The sequence below is a fragment of the Meleagris gallopavo genome, chromosome 33 (assembly GCF_905368555.1).
Source record: "Meleagris gallopavo chromosome 33, MGAL_WU_HG_1.1, whole genome shotgun sequence".
Lineage (NCBI taxonomy): Eukaryota > Metazoa > Chordata > Aves > Galliformes > Phasianidae > Meleagris > Meleagris gallopavo.
Genome location: NC_139437.1, coordinates 459,842 through 474,260, shown reverse-complemented (window position 1 = coordinate 474,260; position 14,419 = coordinate 459,842). Strand labels below are relative to the sequence as shown.

Sequence of the window (14,419 nt, the reverse complement as noted above, 5' to 3'; positions counted from 1 at the left end):
AGCAGTGGATGTTGTGTCCCATGACTTCAGCAAGGCTTTTGACACTGCCTCCCACAACATCCTTGTAATGAATCTTAGAAGCGTGGACTAGATGAGTGGGCGGTGAGGTGGGCTGAGAACTGGCTGAGTAGCAGAGCTCAGAGGGCTGTGATCAGTTGGCATTGAGTCTGGTTGGAGGTCGGAAGCTAGCAGTGTTCCCCAGGGGCCAGTTCTGGGTCTGATCTTGTTCAACATCTTAATCAGTGAACCTGGATGAAGGGATGGAGCCCACCCTCAGCAAGTTTGCTGATGACACAAAGCTGGAGTGGCTGACTCACCTGAAGGCTTCATTAGCTGGGGGTTAGACTACGTGATCTCCAGAGGTTTCTTCAACCTCTACAATTCTGTGATTTTCTGTGACGTGGCTCTACAGATTATCTGCGTGAAAATGCAAGAGGCCTCAATTTGAGAGTTTGGAATCTGGAGAATTAATAGAACAAGCAGATGAAGCCAAAATATTCTGTAGAACTGGATTGTCTCCCCAGAAATCAAACAGACCTCTGAGCAAGGAAGGAGTTACCTACCCTGTCTAGCCTAACAGAAAACAGGTCTTATAAGGTGTTTCTCTAATTTAAAGCACATTTTTTTTCCCCTGAAGAGTGAGTGCCCTCTTCAGGAATGCATTGCATGAAATTCCCATCCGTGAAAATAAATAAATAAATAAATAAATAAATAAATTAGGCAATGCACAAGCATGTGAAAGTCTGTGAGCTTCAGAGATTGGTTGGTCTGTTATTGGCACAAGGAGCCACGGGGCAGACTCCACAAAGAAATTGGGGAAATGCAAAAAGATACAGAACAAAACCAATGTCCTGTGTTTGGGAAACAGCTGGAAACTGAAGTGAAGTGGTCACAGCAAATTTTAATTTAATTTCTTTGTACCTTGGTAAGTATGAAGAAATCGTATCTTGTTAAGACTGCGGACTTCATTTTTCATTAAACAAAGACCAAAAACTGAATTTGGAGTCTGAGATTTGCTGGCAGGAAGAAAGCCAACCTCTATTCCAGAGGTTGAATCCTAAAAAGAACCCAAAGCTGGTATCTACCTCAAAATCTACCATTTTCAACCTGTCCCTTATGATACATGGTTGAAGGCCACGGACCATGGAGAGTCCTACACCTGGGGAGGAATAACTGCATGCATTGTTACAGGTGAGAGGTTGAGCTGCTTGAAAGGAGCTCTGTGGATGAGGATGCAGGCATCCTAGTGGTCGACATCCTGGACCTGGGTAAGCCAAAGCAGATGAAGAATCACTGGTGCTGATGATACCATGGGTTTTTTACATGGTTTTGTGCCTGCTGGGTGCTGCATTTCCTTCGTCTATCTCTTAAGAGAGAAAGGAGAAGAACTGCGCAAGATGATGTGCCTTCAACCCTGCAACCCCCTTACCCTCTCTCTGCTGTCATCTTATAATATTCACCCAGGGGACTGACCCCAAATGCCCACAGTGTTCCCAGAACACATTTGCTCATCACCATGGATAAAGCTGAAAGTGGAAGATTCAGTTCCCCTTCAGAAACTCAGCTCGGTGTTACGCAAACACAAGCAGCAAGCCAGGGAGCAAGTGGAATGCATTCTCTTGCAGCTGCCTCCATGGAGTTTTGCTGAATTTCCTCTCCATTCGCTGATGGTGGACTTGAGCTCAGTTTTTACAGAGCCCGTGTCTCCTGCATCCCACTAGGCTGGGAGCAGCTTTTCCAAAAGTCTTCTACTGCTGGCTGGGCAACCCATGGGGCAGAGGCTGCTTGCATGTGCTTGGCTGGGAACTGGAGGGATCCTCTTTATCCTCTCTGGGATGTGTGGTGAGTGCCTTGTGTTCCCACGTTTTGGGAAAGACCACGCTGGAATGATGTTCTCTTAATTTCTCTGTAGCTTAATTACTATTGCTCCTAGTTTGTGAGATGCATGCTCAGAGCTACCTGTGTGGGTTTCTTGGGAACTGGTGCAAGTAGGATGCAGAACCTCCAAATCCAGCTGTGGAAGAGTTGAGTTTTTCTCAGAAGTGTTGGTACCTTCTAGAAGGTGAATGTTGCAAAAGGTACAGAAGTAGAAAACAGTATTCCAAATTAAGAATGAGCGAACAGCTTACAGGGATTGAAGAGGAGTTCAACCCAGTTGTCCAAAACATAGATTTATGGTAGAAAGAAACCAGAGTGAATTACGAAGGCTGGATAGAAAAGTGAAAAATGCAGAAATCAAGTGTGCCAAGTGAATACGTTGCTGCCATTTTGATAGACTCAGCTATGTGTTGCAGAGCTGGAATAGCTGAAAAAAGAGGAGGAATGGGAATTACTTGCTCTGTAATGGGTATTGTTATTGGGTTGATGTGCTGATCTGAGGTAGCAAAGTAGGTGTTTGCAGAAAATAAAGGAGCCCTTATGTTCCTTGTGCTGTGGTCAAGGCTGTTCATCCAACAGAGCCAGATGTGATCGATGAGCGCAGCATGTGAGTGCACAGCGTTGCTCAAAATTGCTCCCACAAAGAGCCTGCAAATCATCCATTTAATTACTAAATTATGTTTAGGCATGTAAATTCATCCCTGAAGGACACATGCTTAAAAGGCAACTGGCAAGATGTCATAACGTATTTTGACATTTCCAGCTTTGAGGAACTACATTCTTGTCTGTCTGTAAGTGGAAAATCTGGGCTTTGCTCAAGGGCCAGCTGGCATGTGTCCTTGTTAAAATGATTATAATAAAATTACAGTTGTTTGTGTCTTCCTCTTGCTTATTCCTGTAGAGTAGGGATGACAAGTAGACCCTGTAAAGATTCCTTTCCATCAGCTCCTCAGTTTCTTTTTCTCTACGATTTCTCACTAACTTCTCCTTCCCTTTTTTCTCTTTGTCAGTGTCGGGTCCTGCCCAAGTCAGGCTGGTGAATGGCCCCGACTCCTGCACGGGGCGGCTGGAGGTGTTCTACAACAGCACCTGGGGGACGGTGTGTGATGACCACTGGAACCTTGCAGGAGCCCACGTGGTGTGCCGGCAGCTGGGCTGTGGGATGGGGCTGTCTGCCATTGGTGGGGCTCGGTATGGCCGAGGGAAAGATCCCATCTGGTTGGACAACGTTCAGTGCACTGGGATGGAAGCTGCTCTTTCCGAGTGCCGGGCACGGCCCTGGGGAACCCACAACTGTGGGCATGGAGAGGATGTCAGTGTTGTGTGCTCAGGTGAGTCTTGCTCCGGACTTGCTTGGATCGGATGACCTCCAGAGATCCCTTCCAACCTGAAGCATTTGTTGATTTTGTCTTGCACCAACTGCTGAGGACGGCCAAAGGATTAAATTGTGGGCAGAACCGTCCCTCCTTTGTGGTGGCTGAGCTTTGGGGATGGGAAAAGGTCCTGCTAATGTTGTAGAACCACAGTCACAGAATCAGAAGATCACAGAAGTCATAGAATCACAGAATCAAATAATGGCTTCTGTTGGAAAGGACCTTAAAGAACATCTATTTCCAAACCTCCTGTTGACTTTCACTAGATCAGGCTGCCCAGGGCCCCAACCATCCCTCGGACACTTCCAGGGATGGCACATCCACAGTCTCTCTGGTCAATCACCACCCTCATAGTAAAGAATTTCTTCCTTATATCTCTTTCACCTCTTTGAATATCCATGTTCACAGTCGTCGTCTTCTTTTGAACCAAGTGCAGGACATTGCTGTAATAAGGTCTGGACAATATGGCTAAGAGCATCTGAGACATGAGTCATGCCATCCTGCAGTAGCCTTTGCTGGAGCACTCAGTTCTCCGTTAGCACCTCCTTTAGGATGAGATAAACCATCTGTCACCCAAAGATGTTTCAGATGAATGCCCAGCAAAGCTCCTGATCAGTTACTGCTAGGCATTGTAGATGGCTGCATGCTCAGCAAAGATTCTGATCATTTATTCCTAAACACTGATGGTGGTGCATGCCCACCACCAAAGTTTCAGTCATTTCTAATTATTATATACGAATGCACGCTCAGCATATTTTCTACCATTTGCTCCTAAGCATTGTAGGTGACTGTATGCCCACCAAAGTTTGTGGTCATTTGCTCCAGTTGCTTTGTAGACGAATACACGCCCAGCAAAGATTCTGATCACTTGCTCCTAAACATTACAGTTGATTGTTTGCCCAAGAATGTCTCTAATCATTTGCTCCTAAGCACTGTAGGTGTTTGCATGCCCAGTAAAGTTTTTAATCACTTGCTCTTAAGCATTGTAGGTGACTGCACGCCCAGAAAAGTTTGTGACCATTTGATCCTAAACACTGTAGGTGTCTGCGTGCCCTGAAAGACTCTGATTCTTTGCTTTCTGGGGTTTTTCAGGGGCACCCACTCCAGGTGAGATCCAGGTCAGGCTGATAAACGGCTCAAGCTCTTGCTCTGGCAGAGTGGAAATCTTCCACAATGGCAGCTGGGGCACCGTGTGTGATGATGGCTGGAACATGATGGCTGCTGAAGTGGTGTGCAGAGAAGTAGGCTGTGGCTCAGCTCTGTCAGCCCCCGTTGGGGCTACTTTTGGGCAAGGGGCAGGACAAATCTGGATGGATGACGTGATCTGTGTTGGGACGGAGGCTTCCCTTTCTCTGTGCTGGATCACTTCCTGGGGAAGCCACAACTGTGGCCACAGAGAGGATGCTGGTGTTGAGTGCTCAGGTAAGTCTAACTTCTTCCCTATCAGGGCTGGCTTTTAAAACATTCGTTATTTATTTTTATTTTTTATTTTCTATTTTCGGTTAAGGAATGGGTGGAGACAAGAGCAGAAGAGCCTTAAAATGGTCCTAGGTGTAGATATCGACAGCCCTGTAAATGGAGGTGGAAGGAACTCCTTGATGGGCTGTGTGTGATTGGGAAAGGAAAGGAACAAGGAGCTTCAGAGGGGACGTTCATCCAGGTTACACTGGGTGATGAGTTCTGGAGATGAGTAACCACGGGGAGCCTGCTCATTTCAGTTCACATCTGCAGCATTTCAACCTTTAGCTGTGGGATTCACTTATGCACTGGACTCCTTGGTCCCAGGGCAGTTCTGGTCCCTTCCTGGGCCATCACCCAGGTTTTTGGCACTTGTGTCTTTCCAGAACCAACACAAGTACGTCTGGTGAACGGCTCCAGCCGCTGCTCAGGGAGAATTGAGGTGCACCACAACCAACGCTGGGGGACAGTGTGCGATGATGGCTGGGACTTGGCTGATGCAGAGGTGGTGTGCAGGCAGCTGGGCTGTGGGACGGCGGTGTCAGCTCCTGGCAAAGCTCTGTTTGGGCAGGGACACGATCCTGTGTGGCTGGATGAGGTGAACTGCACGGGGACAGAAGGGGCCATCACTGAGTGTAGCTTGAAGCGCTGGGGAGACCATAACTGCAAACATGATGAAGATGCTAGTGTTGTGTGTTCAGGTAAGTGCCCGGCTCATGGATTCACGGAGAAGTTTTTCTGCAGGCACTCTAGCATCTAATTTTAGTTTACTTCCCTCCATGCACAGTTTTCCTTTGTCTATGATGCTACTGCAAGCAATAATGCTTGAGAGAGAACTCTGTTCCTTGTAGGCGTTCTATCAACAGATTATATGGGTATGAATTTGTGCTTAATCCTCTTTCTGACACCTTAACATAGCAGCTCACAAGTGCCTCACCACATCCATCACGCAAGGCTGCTCTGAATGTTTCAATTGTGCACCCAGAGGATTCATTTGACCAACAATGTTGGGTCTATTCCATTTTTATGTCCCAAGTTTCTTCTGGATCTCTAGAGGTGACCCAAGATTGAAAGATATTTCCCCTTTCCTCCAGCTTGCAATGCGATGCCATCCTTGTGAACAAGAAGAGAAAACCTGGGTGCCTTCAGGCAGCATTTGCAAGGAGCTTTAGTAGATGAGATTAAATAGCATAGAAGGACACAGCGACGCCATGTTCCCACAAAACCTTTTTCCTTGAGTAAACAAATGCTATTTAAAAAATATCTTTCCTCGTTAGGTGTGTTTTCAGAGAGAGATGTTGTCACATTAGCAGCACTTTGAAACTTGTTCTGATGTTTATGATTTGAACATGGATGTTCAGGAGTCTTCCAGGCGTTGCCCATAGGAAATATTCCAAGGCATCCTGTTGTTAACTTCTCAGTGTGATCAGTTTCCCCCAAGTGAAGATACTGATTCAGATGGGGAAACACGGTTGTCAAAAATCATGTCTGAGTGCTGACAGGGCAACACCTAACCAAGATCCCTCCTCTTATTTTTAAACCGTTCCCCCTTGTCCTATCACTATCTACCCACATAAAAAGTCACTCTCCTTGTTTTGTAAGCTCCCTTCAAGTAGTGGAAGGCTGCAAGGCTCTCTGGAGCCTTCTCATCTCCAGGCTGAATAAGAGTAACTCTCTCAGCCTTCCTCCACGGGAGAGGTGTTCCACCACTTGTGCATTGCACGGCTGCACCTAGTTGCAAGCCTCAGAAAAAACATCTACTTCAGAAGACCGAATGTCCCTGTTAACTCATTTTTCTTACCCCACCTTTAGATCCCACAGAGTTACGGCTGGCGAATGGCCCAAACCGCTGCGCTGGGAGAGTCGAGGTGCTTCATCAAGAGCAGTGGGGAACTGTCTGTGACAACGCCTGGGGCATGGAGCATGCAAAAGTGGTGTGCCGGCAGCTGGGTTGTGGCACTCCAATATATGCTCCAGGCTGGGCGAGGTTTGGCAGAGGCTATGACCCCATCTGGCTGGAGAAAGTGACCTGCTCAGGGATGGAGTCTGCCCTTAGTGAGTGCACAGTCCAGTCATGGGGACAACACAGCTGCCACCATGGGGAAGATGCCAGTGTGGTGTGCACAGGTAAGTCTGTGCCGCATCCTTTTTGTCTGTGTATATGGAGAGCCATGCTGCCACTGAGAGTAAAGGTGTTCAGAATGCAAAGGGGTAATGATACCATTCCTCCTGACAAGAAATGATGCAAGGAGGACATTATCTCTGCCGCTTCTCCCATTTTTCCTGGCTCATTTTTTGACTCAAGCGAACAGACACATGGCTTCTCACTGGACTTCCATCTTGCTGAGTCCCAAGAGGTGGTCCTTCACAAGATCTCCTGTTTCCAGGGTTTCCATTCCTCCTTGTCCTATCATTATTTGCCCAAGTAAAAAGCCAGTCTCCTTCCTCTTTATAAGCTCCTTTTAAATACTGGAAGGCTGCAAGGTGGTCTCTCTGGAGTCTTCTCATCTCAAGGCTGAGCACCCCCAGCTCCTTCCATCTTTCATCATAGGAGAGAAGCTCCAGTCCTATAAGCATTTTCACATCCTCCTCTGGACCAGCTCCAACAACTCCACATCATCTCCAGCAGCTCTTCCAGAATTTTTTTTTTTTTTTTTTTCTTTTTTTTCTATTCTTCATTTCAGATCCAATGGCAGTCCAGCTGGTGAACGGCCCAAGCCGCTGCGCTGGGAGAGTCGAGGTGCTGGAACAACACCAATGGGGGACAGTGTGTGATGACAACTGGGACATGAGAGATGCCAACGTTGTGTGCTGGCAGTTAGGCTGTGGTGTGGCCACTGCAGCTCCTGGCTTGGCTCACTTTGGACGGGGAAGTGGTCCCATCTGGCTGTCTGAGGTCAACTGCACAGGGACAGAAGATAGCCTCTCCAAATGCAGGGCCAGGCCTAAAGGAGTCACCGGGTGTCACCATGGAGAAGATGCCAGTGTGGTGTGCTCAGGTAGCTGCTGTTCATAGCTGATGAGCTTATGGGTACTAACAGTGCAGGAGCTCAATGGATTGGTTCTCCTTTCTCACCTATGACAGTGCTCTTCCCATATGTGGGTCTTTGAATCTCTGAGGCGAGATAAATCCCAGAATCATAAAATCACGAAGGTTGGAAAAGACCTCTAAGGTCTTCAAGTCCAACCATCCACCTATCACCAATATTGCTCATTAAACAGTGTCCCTAAGTACCAGATCTACACATTTATTGAACACTTCCATCAGAACAGTTTCTCAGAGCAGCTGTGGATGCTCCATCCTGGAGAAGTTCAAGGCCAGACAGGATGTGGCCCCGGAGAGAATGATCTACTGGGTAGCAGCACTTTAAGTTCCCTTCCAACCAAGGCTATTAGAAGATTCTGATTCACTCTCTGTGTCGTATCAAGTGCTTGGTCTCTGATCACAAGGTCTACAGCCATGAGTTGATACTCTGCCTTTTCCATTTCAGACCCCACCGAGGTCCGGCTGGTGAATGGCTCAAATCACTGCTCCGGGAGAGTTGAGGTGCTGCATAACCAGCGATGGGGAAGTGTGTGTGATGATGGCTGGGACTTGAATGATGCAGAAGTGGTGTGTCGGCAGCTGGGCTGTGGTACAGCCATATGGGCTCCATCTGCAGCTCGGTTTGGGCAGGGCTATGAACCCATCTGGCTGGATGATGTGAACTGCACAGGATCAGAGGCTGCCCTCTCTGAGTGTAGGGCCAGACCATGGGGAGTGAGTAATTGCAACCACAAAGAAGATGCTGGTGTGGTGTGTATAGGTAAGAGACTTGCATTCCTTTGTGGTGCAGCTCTGGAAGGAGTGATGCTGGAAGGAATGATGGACTCTATACTTTGCTATGTTCCTTAAGGGAAGCATACTGGTAAAGGACAGACAACTTTATTTTGCTGATTTATGTTGCCTCTATGTAGGTACCTACTTCAGGTTGTCTGCTAACTGTGAAGGCTTTATCCTAGAAGAATGAGTGTCAGTTTCCAGCCATCACTTTGCTATCCTCCGTAGCCCACTGACTGGTCTGTTGGGCTCTGAGCATCCTTTCCCTTTCCATAATGCATGATGCTGTAGTGCATGTTTACACTGTATCATAAAGTCCCTTTGAACCTCCCCTCTACCATGAGTCCATCTGGTCTGCTTGGACTGCCAAGGCATCCTCTCACTTTGCGTTTCCATAGCACAAAAGTTACGTATTTATCTACACTCAGATTCCTCCATGTAAGCCAGGTGGCTGAACCACCTCCATTAAAGTCTTGGGTAACCTAGTCAGTGCAGCTAATTAATGCCCAACACAGATCAGCCCACTGTAAAGCAGTCACGGATATTTGTCCACACGAACCACGCTTTTTTTGGATGCCTGAGGGCGCCTTAAATGGGATTAAATGTCTGTCTTTATTCCGGTGGTAGTCTCCATGTCACATTGCATCTGACTGCAGTGTGAGTTTCCCATCTTCCACATTTATGTGTTTGACCTGCACGTGTCTTTCTTTCTTAACTCCAGGACCAACCCAGCTCCGGCTGGTGAACGGCTCCAACCGCTGCTCCGGGAGGGTCGAGGTCCTTCACAACCAGCAATGGGGAACGGTGTGTGACCATGGCTGGGACCTGAATGATGCAGAGGTGGTGTGCCAGCAGCTGGGCTGTGGGGTAGCCGTGTCAGCTCCGGGCTCAGCCCACTTTGGGCCAGGATCCAACCCTATTTGGCTGGAGGATGTTGAGTGCACAGGGATGGAAGGTGCCCTCTCTGAATGCAGGTCCAGGAAAGGGGAGCTGAGTAAATGCAATCACGGTGAAGATGCTGGTGTTGTGTGCTCAGGTAATTTTTTCTTGAATAGCATTATTCACTACTCTAACTAAAAGAGGGAAGATTTAGATTAGATGTTAGGAGGAAGTTCCTTACTCGGAGGGTTGTGAGGAACTGGCATGAACTGCCCATAGGAGCAGAGGATGCCCTGTTTCTGTAGGTGCTCAAGGCCAAGCTCAATGGAGCCCTGGGCATCCTGACGTAGTGGGTGGCAACCAGCCCATGGGAGAGGGTTAGAACTAGGTGGACCTTAAAGTCATTTCCAGCACAAAGTCGTTTATGATTCAGGAGAGTACTGAGCTGTGCTGGAGGAAGGAAGTGTGTGACAATGCTGGATAGCACAAACCCCACAGAATTCGGGGCCCTGTTCTGCAGAGACTTGTTCATTCAGTGGCCTGGCTTGCCAGTGAAGCCTTGGGGAGGTGGGAGACAAGAGCAACCCAAGAGGTGCCGAGCACATCCATCTTGTTTCAGATCCCACAGCATTGCGACTGGTGAATGGCTCAAACTCCTGTGCTGGGAGAGTGGAAGTGCTCCACAAGCAGCTGTGGGGATCTGTGTGTGATGATGGCTGGGACACGGAGGATGCTGCGGTTGTGTGCCGGCAGTTGGGCTGCGGGACGGTACTCTCAGCCCCTGGCAGAGCTTGGTTTGGGCGAGGGCGTAATGCCATCTGGCTGGATGATGTGAACTGCACAGGGACGGAAAACGACCTCCTGGAGTGCTCGGCCAGGCCATGGGGAGAACACAACTGTAATCATGGTGAAGATGCTGGTGTGGTGTGTTCAGGTAATGTGGCCTCATTGGTTTAGAAAAGGGGTTGGGCATGGTGGTGTGATCTCTGCTCAGAAATGAAAGACTAATGGAGAATGAAGACGGAATTTTCTTCAAGGCAAACTGAGTCCTACATTTCCAGACTCCACTGGCCCACTAGAGTAATTTGCCCATGATTATCATGATCAATTCATGGGAGATTAGACCTGAGCTCCCCAGAGATCCCTTCCAATCAACACCATGGTGACCCACAGTTGCCACTCACCTCGGTCAACAGAATCATCCCAGAATGTGAATTCCTGAGTTCCAGACAGGACTCTGGCCAAGTCTGTGGCTGTGGTGTTATATGGAGGAGTGTTTAAGGTTTGTAGAAGCATTTTTTGAGTAGTAATACTGTGTTAACCTTATAATTATCATTGCATGAACACTTAATTGTCCAACTGCTACTGATGTAAGGAATACTTGATTAATGCCTGCAGGGATGTGTGTCCTGGTCTCTATTATAGGAGGGAAAAAAGACTTACTTAGGGTAGCTTATTTACACATACCCTGGTTTCTTCACTTTGTTCATCTTCCCACTCTTCACTCCATCTAAAGATGGCATTGATACAAGGAGGCTTGGCAGTGGGTTGTCACTTATCAAGGCGTATTTCCTAAGTAAGTGCAGTGTTCATGGAGTTCCTTCTGCCTCCTGCTTCCTTCCTTTTTTGTACTCACCTGTTAACAAATTTCTAACATACTGTTTGATCTTTCCTTATCTATCAGTCTTGCGTCCAAATGGACTGCATACTCCACTTGCCTCTGCTCTGGGTCCTTGTTCCTTATTGTCTTTGTTCTCTGGCCTGCTTTTGTCCAGATCCAGGTCTGCATGCTGACAATAGTTGAGTTGCTTGTAGCCTTGAGTTTTCCAGTGTGTATCATCTCTTATCATCCCATGCTGCTCAAGGTCTCTGCTGGCATACCAAGTTTAGGTCCTACAACTCTGCATCCCACTGGGGAAAGAGAGGTGATGGTGATTCCTGCCTGTCTTCTGCAGCATGTATCAGAGAAATAAAAAACAGAAGGTAAAGCCTGAACTACAAGTTGAAAGAAACTGACGCCCAAGGTTGAACACTGCATCTACTTACACATCATCTTGCTCCTCCATTCCAATCAGTGGTATCTCTCAAATGATACTATATGTGGTTTGGAAGATAATACAGTTCATGGGCTGCTTATGAAGGGCGGGAAAGCCTACAGAAAAGCTGGAACGTTCACCCTTTTTCATTACCCTTAAGACCCAGAGACACTAAAAAGGATATGGTAATGAAGAGATCCCTCTCTAGAACACAGACAGGCTTTGCAGAGTTTGCTTTTGTTGTTCTTCTTGTTGCCAAAGCTGTGGTTCTCGTTATTCTCTTAGCAGGAAGCACAGTTCCCTTTTCATCTTTTTCCTGCCATGGTTTAGAAGAGCTCAGCTCCAGGGACCCCCAGCATGGCTGGGCAGTGACCTTGTGCTTCCAGCCCTTCAGCTAATCAGCAAAAGAGCAATTCTGGAATCATAAACTCTTTTGAGTTGGAGGGGATCCTTAAAGGTCATCTGGTCCAACTCTCCTGCAATGAGCAGGGACATCTACAGCTTGATCAGGTGCTCGCAGCCCCATCAGTCTGACCTTGAAAGTCTCCAGGGATGGGGCACCCACCATCTCCCTGGGCAATCTGTGCCTCACCACCCTTATTGTAAAAAACATCTTCATATTCAATCTAAATCTCACTTCTTTTAGTCTGAAAACATTTCTCCCAGTTCTGTCACAACAGACTCTGGTAAAAAATCTATTTGTACTAAAAAAATTAAAGCTATGAACTTCCTCTGTCCCTGTTATTTTAACTATCTCAAATTATCCCTGATCTCTCTTCTTTACCTTTATTCTAGAGACAGTTTGCAATAGCTTAGCTCATCATTGAAAGGGAAGTTGAGAGATTTCATGTGCTGCGGATTAGGAAAGATATCGAGATGCAAAGGCTTCTCTTGTCTTGCCTCCCAGTCTTGAAGAGAACTGTTCTCATTATTTAGCTCTTGTCAAATGTGTGTTCTTGCAAGTAAATTTGGAGACTGCAATGTAGCCATAGGATAGTGTTTCTGAAAGTGCTTGTCTTTGAATAATAAAATAATAATACATAATCAATTAAATAATAAAGCAATTTCCTGTCATTTAGCTATGCATCCATGAAACGCAATGAAATCGAATTCATTGTACAATATATCTGGCTTTTAATGTTTTATTTTTCTGGTCTATCATAGAATCAGAGAATATCCCAAGTCTGACGGGACCACAAGGACCATCAGGTTCAACTCCTACCCTCTCACCAGGTACAGCTGTTAACAAGTTATCTGAAATCGTTGTCTCTGTGCATTGTAGTAGCCAAGAGAATCCAACAAAATGTTGTATGCTTTAAGGGAGGTGCTGAGGACAAGACAGGGGGTTTAATTTTGTTGTGAAGTAAAAGTCCAGATCTTCCATGTCTTCTATAGTGTATATAGTGCTGTTCACCATGCATCAGGAACAAGAGATGGTTCAGAGGGTGCGCCAAGGGCTGTGAGCTTCTGGAAGGTGCTACTGATGGGCATTTGCTCTCACTTTGCTTTGCATCCCCAGCTGTGCTCTCCTTCTGCTGCATCCTTGCTGTTGGGGCTGGCAGGGTTGAGCAGTGATGAAGAAAAGGTCATGACTAAGGCTCTCCGCCCTTTCGCTTACTTTCTCCCCTACACACTTCTATTCAGTTTTGTTTTCTTCTGTTCTACTCTGCTTTTCTGAGGCTCCTAATGAGAAATTAACTTTCTCAGGACATAGTTCACCACACCTTAGCATAAAGGACTCGAAGTGGATTTACTCATTCTTCCACCTAGCTCTAAATGGCACCTCAAAGGACAATCTTGAATGGAGTCACAGGTACCCGATTCACAGTCATTTTAAACAAGTCAAATTGCATGTTTTGCAAGGGCTAAGCTGGTTGTTTATGGGAATCTACTAAAAGGGAAGGATTGGCTTCTCCCAAGTCTATAAACTTCAATAGATGAGAGCTGTAAGTTCTGTTGTAGGAGCAGAGCTGGCTGGGGGTCAGGAGATGAGGACAGCAGGGGGAGCCTCCGAGCTACAGCAGGGAGGTCACCCCAACTCCTTTCAACTGGAGGGACAAGTCCAGGGACATAAAAGAGGAGGGATCAGTGCAGGAGGAGTCCTGTGCATGAAAGCTTGATGCAGGTCATCAGAAGAAGTCATCTTGTGCTTTAGCCGTGACACAGCAGGACCACGGAGGTGCCCTTGGGGCTGGCACGTAGAACACGGGACCAGGGTGCAGAGAGGGTTGTGTTTGCTCTGTACGTTCCTGGAACAGCTCTCCATTTCACAACCTGGAGATAGGAGCAGGCTGTGGCATGGAGCAGAGGGTCACCTGCTGGAACAGCTTCACACAAAGCCCGAGTGACCAAGGGGCAGAGGAAGCTGGGCTGGCAAAGCAGGGAAAAGCCCAGAGCAAAGGAGGGAACAGGAAGAGGGCTTGCTGCTGAAATGCCTGTCACTCCCATCTGCCCCAGTTCCTCTCTGTCCCTCCCAGCTGGCCGGTGGGATCTGGCACTCAGCTGCTGGCCCTCGGCAGGGTGTTCTGCTCCAGCTTCCAGCCCATGGATGTGTGAACATGGGGCTGCCTGGTGCGCTCCAGCCCTCACCCAGGTTCCCCTGGGGCAGAAACCAGCCCACCTGCACTGGAGCCAAGAGTGTGGGGGTCCTCCTCCTGATGGTGTGCCTTTGGGGTGAGTGATGCTTTGCTTCTGACCACAGGGATCCCATATGCAACGCGTGCTCCTCCAGTGGGAGTGGAGAGGGAGCGGGGATCCAGGGTTTCTTGGAGTACAGCGCAGGCTGGTCAAGGGTCCTGGGATTCATTTCTTGAGGGGACAGCTCACTGAGTCTTTCCAGGACATAAAGGGAGCTGATCAACATGAAGGAGACCATTTTTTGTCATGTTCTGACAGTGATAGAAGAAGAGGGAATGGCTTTAAACTAATTGAGGGGAGATTCAGGTGAGGCGTTAGGAGGAAATAGGACAGATAGC

The 14,419-nt window shown here is 47.5% G+C and overlaps 1 protein-coding gene across 1 annotated transcript in view; it reads left to right on the top strand.

The window, feature by feature from the left end:
- The first annotated feature begins 1,551 nt into the window (after positions 1 to 1,551).
- The window catches only part of LOC100550420 (scavenger receptor cysteine-rich domain-containing protein DMBT1-like), a 51,160-nt gene continuing 38,292 nt past the window's right edge, over positions 1,552 to 14,419 (top strand). Inside the window, exons 1-10 of the mRNA XM_085214679.1 lie at positions 1,552 to 1,842; positions 2,889 to 3,209; positions 4,344 to 4,673; positions 5,096 to 5,410; positions 6,522 to 6,836; positions 7,394 to 7,708; positions 8,201 to 8,515; positions 9,251 to 9,565; positions 10,028 to 10,342; positions 12,609 to 12,677. Of these exons, the coding sequence (XP_085070805.1) occupies positions 1,770 to 1,842; positions 2,889 to 3,209; positions 4,344 to 4,673; positions 5,096 to 5,410; positions 6,522 to 6,836; positions 7,394 to 7,708; positions 8,201 to 8,515; positions 9,251 to 9,565; positions 10,028 to 10,342; positions 12,609 to 12,677 (2,683 nt within the window). The 5' untranslated portion in view covers positions 1,552 to 1,769. The remainder of the gene's footprint in view (positions 1,843 to 2,888; positions 3,210 to 4,343; positions 4,674 to 5,095; positions 5,411 to 6,521; positions 6,837 to 7,393; positions 7,709 to 8,200; positions 8,516 to 9,250; positions 9,566 to 10,027; positions 10,343 to 12,608; positions 12,678 to 14,419) is intronic.